This window comes from Fonticula alba, assembly GCF_000388065.1.
Source record: "Fonticula alba strain ATCC 38817 unplaced genomic scaffold supercont2.3, whole genome shotgun sequence".
NCBI classification, from domain to species: Eukaryota; order Rotosphaerida; family Fonticulaceae; genus Fonticula; species Fonticula alba.
In genome coordinates, this window is record NW_009242973.1 from 2,566,120 (window position 1) to 2,575,583 (window position 9,464).

Below are 9,464 nucleotides of genomic sequence, written 5' to 3' on the forward strand. Positions count from 1 at the left end.
GGGGGGGGGGGGCAGGATGGTTTCCCGCGGGTCAGCATCAGTCCCGAGGCGCCACCGGCTCCGGGAATGGGGCGTATCGCGAGGAGAAGGGGAGAAGGCAGGAAAGCACGAGGCAACGCACTCGCGCGACTCCAGGCGGAACCAGGACAGCACATCGGCCTCCTGCACGCCCGCATGGTACAAGGGCATGCCCGAGCCCGACATGGCCCCGGGGTCCTGATCGCGAGACGAGCCATCCAGCAGCATCAGCCGGATGAGGACCACCTGCGCCAGAGAGGGAAGTGCATGTAGGATCGCCAGGCAGGGAGCTGGCTGGGAGTAAAGCGCTCCGAAGGGCAGATCGTCGGCTGCTTGTCCGGCCTCCGGCGAGGCCGGGTCGGACAGGGAATCGCTGATCAACTTCAAGGGGCTGGCGTCGGGAATGGACGACCCGGTGTTGGAGGCGCTCCTGGCTGCCGAGCGCCGGAGCTGCGACACGACCCCCTCGGCCGCGGAGGCCGCCCGGCTGCAGGCAACCGAGGCGATCCCCGCGATCAGATGCGCCTCGCGACGGCCGATGTCATCGGTGGTGGCGGTGGCAATGAACCGGTGAACATCGTTGGCGGTGCCTTGCGCGGCTGCGGCCGCGGCGACGGCCGAAGGCTCCAGCGTTTCCAGATAGGCAAAGAGATTGTTCGGAGCCTCGCTGTTGAGGACCAGCGGGGGGGCCGCCCCGGGACCAGCCCCGAGGACCAGCCCTCCGCTGCCGCTTTGCTGCTGGGGAGGTGCCACGCCCTGCGACTGGGAACCCGTCGACCGGGGGTCGTCAGACATCATGCTCGAGGTGGCCGCGTGAGAATGGTGGTGAAGAGAGCTTCCGGCCGTGTGGTCCATGCCGATGACGTGGGTTGTCATCGGGCGACTGCGCGTGTGGATAGGCAGAAGGGGGAGGGGGGAAGGGCGGAGGGGGAGAAGGGCAGAAAGAGGGAGGTGGACAAATGCGTGTGCCTAGGAGGGCCAGGGGGGAGGGGGGGGGGGGGGGGAGGAGGGGAGTCGGTGAGGCAGTAGGGGCCAATATGGCCAAGACTCGCGGACCGCCCCAGCGCCCATGCTCTTCGGGCTTTTCCCCGGGGAGAAAGCCCCCAACAGGGCTAGTTCGGACCACCCTGAGTGCCGGTCCGAGGGGCACATCGGCACAGTAAGGGGCCGCGCAAGCGCGGACGCGGCGGGCGGTCGGGAAGATCTCCTGTTCGTGGGCACCAGGTCTTACTTGATCGGTGGCAGGTGGGCCCGGGGGTTCCGATCACATGCGGCCATTCAAAATGCATTCTGGAGTCGTGCCCCTTCTTGCCGGGGCTTCGATGCGGGCAGGCGGGCGCGCGCGCGCGCGCGCGCGCGTGAGCGAGTTTGAATACCGGGGGGAGGGGGCGGTCGCTTGCCGGGGGTGCGGCCTGGCCGAGCCCGGGGGCCGCGGTGGCTCCCCCCTTTGCGGAGGTGGCTGTTGTGCTGCCGCTGCGGTCCCCGGCCCCCCCCCCCCCCCCCCCCCCCCCTCGAGGGGTCGGGAGGGGGCGGAGTGGGGAACACGAGGGGAGGGAATGTGCGTCTTCTAATTCCTGCTGGGAGAGCCGGCACGGGTAGGCCGCCGGCGGGCCGTTGGGGAACGGCTTGAATCCCTCCAGGCCCCAGTGGCTACAGCAGCAGTCTCAACAGCAGCGGCGCCAGCGACAACAACAACAACAACAACAACAACAAGGACTGCGGCAAGCCCCTTTCCCCCTGCAGGCCCGGGCCTCCATCCTGCCCCCGGCCCCTTGGGGCTGCTTCAAGCGCGGCTCGTTGACGCCCTCGTTCCGGACCTCACCCGCCTCAGGGGTATGTGCATTGTTTTCTCCGACAATGCAATCTTGCCCCCCGGACCCTGTTCCCCGCCCGCCTTGAGCCGGGCGATCACGCTCGAACACATACACACACACACACACACACCTGCCCACACAACCAGGAGACCCATTTTTCCGGGACCGGCCCCGAGCCGGTCGGCTGACCGCTCGGCACCCCGCCCCCAATTGACTTGGACTCCTCCGTATGCCCCTCCTCCGGCCTCCCTCCCCACTCCTTCCCCCTTTCTCCCTTTCTCTTTCCTTCTCTTCCCTTCCCTTCTCTGCCCTTCCCTTCTCTTCCGTTTCCCCCCTTCGGCCTATCTATGCCGCCTCGCTCTAACACATATCTGGCCTGCACCCTCCTCCCTCCCTGCACCTCTCTTCCAGCTCGAGCCTGGTCACTTTTCGGCAAACTTTCCCCCCCCCCCCCGCCGCCCCATCCAAACACCAACCCATCATGTGGCGCCAGGCTTCCAAGTACCGCCATGCGGTTCCCACTCCCGGCAAGCCCGAGGTGCGTCGCCCGGTCCCCTTTCCCGTGCTCTCGGTCCCATCCTCCCTCCCTTCACAAGCCCATGTGCTCACTCCTCTCCCTCCCTCGCGCTACCGCCGCCCCCCTCCCCCCTCCCCCCCTTCCTCCACCCCCCGTGCACGCAGGCTTCCTTCACCGACCTCACGCTGAGCGATCTGTCCGGTTCTGGTGTCGGCATTTCCGAGGCGTCTCATGGTATTGCCGCCAGCACGGCATGGATCGCGCTGCCGGTTGGTTCGCGCGGGGATTCCTTCGGGGTCCTGCCGTTGGATCGCCCCGGCCGGGCGGCCGATGTCATGGTCACCCTGCCGAGCGCGCACGGTGGCCAGGCTCTGACCGATTTGGCTTTCTCCCCCTTCGATTCGAACGAGCTGTGCACCAGTGCCGCCGACGGCACCGTGCGCCTGTGGCGCGTGACTGACAACGGCCCGGATGCCCCCTCGGTCGGTCTCGTCACCGAGCTGCTTGGTGCTTGTGGCGGGTCCGGCAAGCCGGTCGAGGTGGTTCGGTACAACCCCACCGCCAAGGGGATCCTGGCCGCGGCCGGTGGCTTTGGCTCGGTGGCCATCTTCGACGTGTCGACCGCCGATGGGGCCGGCGTCTTTGCCCCCTCCATGCGCCTGGCTCACAAGGATGCCACCTCGGTGAATGCCCTCTCTTGGGACTATGCTGGCTCGCGCCTGGCCACCACGTCGACTGGCACCGGCACCGGCGGCCAGCTGAACGTCATTGACCCGCGCACCGCCGGCAGCTTCGAGGTGCGCCAGGGCCCGCCCTCCGGCCTTTGGGCGGATCTCTGCCTCCTGCCTCCCCTGCTGCTTTGACTTCCCTCCCTGCTGCTTTGCCTTCCTCCCCTGCCTTCTCCTCCCCCCTCCCCTCCCCCCCCCAGCCCCGAGACACACACACACACACACACACATGCATGTATACGGCCTCCCTGACACCACATGCATCCCCGCACGCGAGCATAGTCCACCAACTGCCACATGGGCCCCGGCAAGCAGATGGTCGAATGGCTGGGCACGCACATTGCCGGTGGCCATGGCCTTCTGACCACCGGTCGCGGTCGCCAGCGCGAGTCTGAGATCGCCCTTTGGGACGCGCGCTCCCTCGGCGGTCCGCTCACTCGGCAGGTTCTGGATTCCTCCGGTGGCCGTGGTGCGGTTTTGCCCCTGTTCGATCCCGACACCGGGATGCTCCTGCTGGCCGGCAAGGGCGATCAGATGACCCGCTGGTATGAGCTGGTCGATCGCCAGAATGATTGGTTCTCGTGGGCCGGCGCGCCGTCCCTGGCGCAGGAGCCCCAGCGGTCGGCCACCCTGGTGCCGAAGGCCGCCATGAATGTCATGACTGGCGAGGTGGTTCGCATGCTGCGCGTCACCTCCAAGGGCATGTCCCATGGTGCGATTGTGCCGCTTTCCTTCACCGTCCCGCGCAAGTCCTACGCCGACTTCCATGAGGACATCTTCCCGGAGACTCGCGGTCAGACCCCCGGCGGGTCTGCGGCGCAGTGGCTGGCCGGTGCCGACACCTCGGCCGTCCCACTGGTGTCCCTGGACCCGGCCCGTCGTGCTCAGGCGGCCCCCACCTCTGACGGCACGGTCGCCGCCGCCGACGCCGCCGAGGCTACGGCCCCTACTTCGCCGGCGTCGGCTGGCGCTGCCGGCCCTGCTGCTGTCTCCACCTCTCAGGAGGTGGCCCCGGCTCAGGAGGAGGCCGAGGAGGAGGCCGAGGCCTGCTATTCGCCGACGGCTGCCGCCGCGGCCGCCGCGGTGCGTTTCTCCCGGCCCGCCGGCCTGCGCTTCACCGCCGGGCGTGTGATGACCGAGGCCTCCGTCGCCACGTACACCCACATGCGCGATGTGGCCATCCGCTTGACCGGCGAGACGGACGCCCTCTTCAGCTCGGAGGACTTCCTGGCCTTCCCGCTCTCGCGGCCCGGTGGCCAGGTGGCCGTCCTGCCGACCCAGGCCAATGGCGCGATCAACGGCCGCCAGGCCGAGGTCCTTTCGTCGCTGCTGAACAAGGCTGACGTCCTGGACATGGCCTTCGACCCGGCCTCGCCGTCGACCCTGGTGTGCGGTGCGTGCACTCTCTTTCCCGCCCGCCCGCCCGCCCGCCCGCCCGCCCGCCCGCCCCCTCTCCCCTCTGCTGCTCGTCTTGCCCTTCTTCACTCATCTCCCCCATCGGCGGCTGACCTGTCGTCATGTGCCACCTGTTGCCCTTCATTTGTTGCAGCCTGCGAGGATGCCACCATCCGTGTCTGGCACATCCCGACCGGCGGTCTGCCGTCTCCTGCTGAGGCGGAGAAGATTGAGCCCGCCTTCATCCTGCGCGGCCACCACCATCGCGTGAGCTTGGTCCGCTTCAGCGACAGCGTGCGTGGCCTGCTGGCCTCGGCCAGCCCCGAGGGCGACGGCTCGCCCTCGGTCCGTCTCTGGGACGTGGTGACCGGCACTCCGGTGACCGGGCCCAATGGCAAGCCGCTGATCATCACCGGCTTCAAGGATGCCATTTTCGATGTGGCCTTCAGCTCGGATGGCCTGCGTCTGGCGGTCACCTCGCGCGACAAGGTTCTGCGCGTGTTCGACGCTCGCACGGGTGCCCTGCTCAATGAGGGCCCTCTCTTCGATGGGGTTCGCGGCTCGCGCGTCTTCTGGCTGCGTGACACTGGCTACCTGGTGGCCATTGGTTCGGACCGGTCCGTGTGATGTCCTCTCCTCCGCCGCGCCGCCGCGCCCCCTGCCATGTGCTTCCGCCCTCGCCCGTCGGCTAACCCCCTTCATCATCGCCACCGCCGCCGCCGCCGCCGCCGCCACCGCTACCACCACCACCACCAACAACAACAACAACAACAACAACAACAACAACAACGCATGCGCATTTGCGGGCCTGCTCACGCGTCTCGGCTCCGGGCGCTTCACAGTGCCAGCAACCGCCAGCTGCGTGTCTATGACTCGGCCAACCTGTCCAAGCATGTGGCCAGCCAGACACTCGACTGCTCCCCCTCGGTGCTTGTCCCGCATCTGGACCAGGACACCGGATGCCTGTTCCTGGCCAGCCGCGGTGATGCGGCCATTCACATTCTGGAGGTCCTGCCGACGGCGCCGTTCGTCCAGTACCACAGCCGCTTCGATGTGCCGGACGCCGCGCCGCTCAATGGGTTCTCCTTCCATCGGAAGGCGGCGTGCCGCGTGCGCGATCTCGAAATCGCCCGGTGCTATCGCCTGGCTCGGCCGGTCACTTCCCTGGCGCAGACCCACCAATTTGCCGTGATTGATCAGCTGTCCTTCACCGTGCCGCGCAGCCGGCCGGAGTTCTTCCAGGACGACCTGTTCCCGGCCACTCGCGATCGGAGCAAGCCCATCTGGTCGAGCATCGGCGCCTGGCTGGCACACCGTGGCCCGGCTCCGGCTCCGGCCGTGGTGGACCTCTGCCCGGCTGGCATGGTCCGGCTGAGTGTCGCCCCGCCGGTGGTCCAGGCCAAGCCGAAGTACTTCAGTCGCGCCGTGGCCCAGGAGAGCGAGACCGAGCGCAGTGGCCGGGTGCTGAACGACATGTTCGCCAACATCCGTGCGGCTCTGGAGGATGACCCGACCAAGCTGTCGGCCGCCTCGCAGGGCGCTCGTCAGGAGGACACCAATGTCGTGTCCGACAGCGAGTGGGACGACTGATCGCGCCAGGCCACTGGCCGGTCGGCCGGCATGGTGGGGGGGGGGGGGGGGGGTGGGAGGCATCATGGCGCACTGTGCTGGCCAAGGGATGACCGGGGAGTGTCCACTGTCCTCTCACTCGCTCGCTCGCTGTTTGTCCCCTTCGTCTGCCTCCTGCTGCCACCTCGCAACATATTTCTCCCTGGCAATTGGATGCTGTCGAAAAGAATGAAAGGAACATACTGCGAGGTCGGCCGCGCCCTGTCCGTGCGATGTTGTGCCCCCCTGTGGTGGGTGCACCCTCTGCTGGGGAGATTCCACCTCCCGGGTTCCCATGCTGCGCTCCCCCCCCCCTCCCCCCTTCCATGAGCAGCCCTGTGTCGCCCCCTACCCCGGAATACGACGCATGTGTCCTTCCTCTTGTTCTGTCTGGGCGCCTTCACCTTCGGGAGACAGAGGGGGAGAGAGAGTGAGGCTGGGGCAATCGACGGGAAGGGGTGGGCAAGTGCACAGGGAGACAATGCCCGGCAGGGGAACAGTCTTCAACCTTTGGTCGGGGTCGCTCCCGACAGAAGCAGAGGGAGAGAGAGAGAGAGGGCGAGAGCGAGATCCGGAAGGTGATGCCGTGAGGCGGGGCGAAGGGCGCGCAGGGGCCGGAAGGCGTCCTGCTAAGAAAAATGGGCCGGCCTCTTGCGCAAAAAAACAAAGGCGCCCCGGCTGGTCAGGGCGCGCTTTCAATTGCCAACGGATGCGTCAGATCGGAGGTTGTGGGGTAATCCTGGGAAGGGGCTCTCTTTTGCGCCGCAGAAGCCTGCTCGCCGCTGTCCCGGGGGCGCAGAGGGTTCCTTGACTGGGGATGGCGAGCCGGGGGTGGGGGAGGGGGGATCCACAATGTGGGGCGTTCCGCATGACCGGGTGGCCCCGCGTCAGCCAAACGCTCTTCCCTTTCTCGCAAGCACGGTCTCGGGCCCATGGGCCCAGTTGCGGCGGGTCCAATCGCCTACGAGGGGTGGATGGCCTGAGGGCAAGAGCGCGGGGGGGGGGCTGCCCCAAGCACGGGCAGTGGCAGACAATATTCTCGATGGTCGGGGCGGGCGCACCCCTGGCGCCTTTCCATCTGCTCCTCCTTCCCCCATCCTCCCCATACGCACACACACACGCACACACACACACACACACACACACACACTCACACTCACACACGCATATACCCCACACCCCACTCCCTCCCGCGGTCTATTTACATACGTGGTCCGAGGATCCGGGTGTGTCATTATTAGCCGCATGTGGGGAGGCATGCATGCCGACTCCGCCCCAGGCACCGGCTTTCCCCCCTGGTACTTCTGTGCAGCAGGCATGTCCCCCGCTCCGGGCGTACCATTCTGCCAGGCCTCATGCCCCCGGCGGCTGACGGCCGACCTGGAGTTTGGCGCGCATACGGGCCGCTTTCTCGCTGGAGTGCGACACCCGCACGGAAGCAGGAGTGCCCTGGCCGCACGAAAGCAGGCCATAAAGAGAGGGCAACAGTGCCTGTGAACCCGGTGTCCATTTGCCCGGTGCGCCGAGTACCACAAGTGGTTGGAGCTTTGTTTACACAATAGAGGCCGACGAGTGCCGGGTCCCCGCGGGACAGGCCGTCGCCGCCCGGGCGAACCCTGCTTCAGGGGCCCGGCTCCGCATTCTGTCCCACTGTCCCGGGTCGGGCCCGGGGACGCGTCGTCCTCGGGCGCCGTTTGTCTTGTGCACACGGCCTCCGTCTTTCTCACCTAGGCACCCGCTCTTGCTCGTGTATGTGTTTGGGGGGGGGAGGGAAGAGTGCAGGGGCTGTCGCCCGGTCTTCCAGAGCACAAGTGGCCCAAGAAGCATGGCCATGCATTGTGCCACACAAACAAGACAGTGCATGGGGAAGCCAAGAAAGCGAGAGCCAGCGGGGGAGACCATGCCCTTGTCACGCGCCATTAACCTACCCCGGCGGGGAGCTTGTCTGAGCGGGGGGCCGGGCGGGGAGGGGGGGGGGGCCGACACCGAGGCGCGTACACAACCCCCCTCGCCCTTCGTCCCTCGCCCCTCATTGCCTCGTCCGCCCTCAAGCTCGGCGTAGAACGCGCATAAATCCTTTTCGGCCTCGGGCCATGGGCTAGCCACGCCCCTGGCACCGGGGCCCCGCAGGTGTCCTGAGCCAACGGCAGGTTTTAGTGTCGACCTCTCGCACGCGATCGAGCATGCGTGCGCGAACGCACGCGCACTCTCATACAGGCACCGGGGACCCCCCCCCCCCCCCCCCCCCACACACACACACGTCCACACATGCACCTACATAGGAGGCAATGTGCACGCAAGCATCTTCTCCGGTCCCTCCTCGGCCCCCCTGCCACCCCCATTCGACGACAAGAGCTTCGCTGCAGATCCGGGATCGTACTGCTTCATTAACACCTGCTGGGGTATTTTTCTTGGAAGACCCGCATGTGTCCTCAGAGCCCCGCGGCTTCGGGAATGCCCTTGGACGGGGTTGAGGCCTTCCGCTCGGGCTCGGTGAGGCGACGGGGGCAGGACGCCGGGCGCCTGCCGGCCAGCACACTTGTGGCCGACCGGCCTCTCGGCGGCTCTCTCATCGCCAACAGCCGCAGGGTTGTTTCTCCTTCACTCCGGCCCATCCACATGAAAGGATCCCATGGCAGGGAGGTCCGTTCGCTGGTGCACTTTCTGCGCCAGCCCCGACGGTCGGGGGCTGTGAGCTTCCGAGACGAGGCTTACCAAGGTCTTTCCGCCCTTTCCCGCGCCATGCCCAGAAGGGCAGTGCGAGGCGGCGCGCGCAGGAAAGACCACAATCGAGGGAGGGAGACGGAGGCCGAGGCAAAAGACCACAAGGGAGCATGAAGCGAAGGAGAGGGGGGGGGGGGGGAGGGTGGGCCGCCGAGCGGCCATGACCCCCTACCAAGGCACAAGGGGGTGGGCTTGCTGGAATGCCGGGGCCCGGCGATAGTGTGCTGGGCGGTGCGTGTGAGGAAAGTTGAATACAGGTTTGACCAGGGGGAGCCGGGTGGGTGCACACGCGATCCGAGCGAGTGGGGCCTGCCCCCCGGATGGGTCGACTGCGCGGCCAGTGTGTGAGTGCGAGCGGCCAAAAACGCCCGTCCGGCAAAGCGCCCGCCGGAAGCCGGAGGCCTGTTGGTCCGAGCAAAATGGCCACGCACAAGACACCCATCGTGCAGGCCCGTTTATACAGCCACACCCGCGGCCGGGCATCATGACCCCGGCGATTCGCCGCGCCCGCCTGCCTGCCTGCCTCCCTCGCCGCCTCTCGCACTTTCCACCCGACTGGAGCGGGGAGCGGTGGTCAACAAGCTTGACCTGCGGGCTGTAGCGTCTGAATTGTCGCCGGTCCCAGTCCTGCCCCTGCCCCTGCCCCTGCCCCCCCCCCCC

At 67.4% G+C, this 9,464-nt stretch overlaps 2 protein-coding genes across 2 annotated transcripts in view; one reads left to right on the forward strand and one right to left on the reverse strand.

Moving 5' to 3' along the window:
• H696_02329 (hypothetical protein) overlaps positions 1–1,002 on the reverse strand; it is a 3,771-nt gene extending 2,769 nt beyond the window's left edge. Inside the window, exon 1 of the mRNA XM_009496226.1 lies at positions 122–1,002. Within this exon, the coding sequence (XP_009494501.1) occupies positions 122–894 (773 nt within the window). The 5' untranslated portion in view covers positions 895–1,002. The remainder of the gene's footprint in view (positions 1–121) is intronic.
• Positions 1,003–1,968: 966 nt separating this feature from the next.
• H696_02330 (hypothetical protein) lies at positions 1,969–6,458 on the forward strand. Its single transcript, XM_009496227.1, has 6 exons — positions 1,969–2,059; positions 2,244–2,370; positions 2,514–3,146; positions 3,360–4,470; positions 4,627–5,089; positions 5,315–6,458. The coding sequence occupies exons 2-6, from the start codon at positions 2,314–2,316 to the stop codon at positions 6,060–6,062; spliced, it is 3,012 nt and encodes a 1,003-aa protein (XP_009494502.1). The 5' UTR covers positions 1,969–2,059; positions 2,244–2,313; the 3' UTR covers positions 6,063–6,458.
• Positions 6,459–9,464: the final 3,006 nt, after the last annotated feature.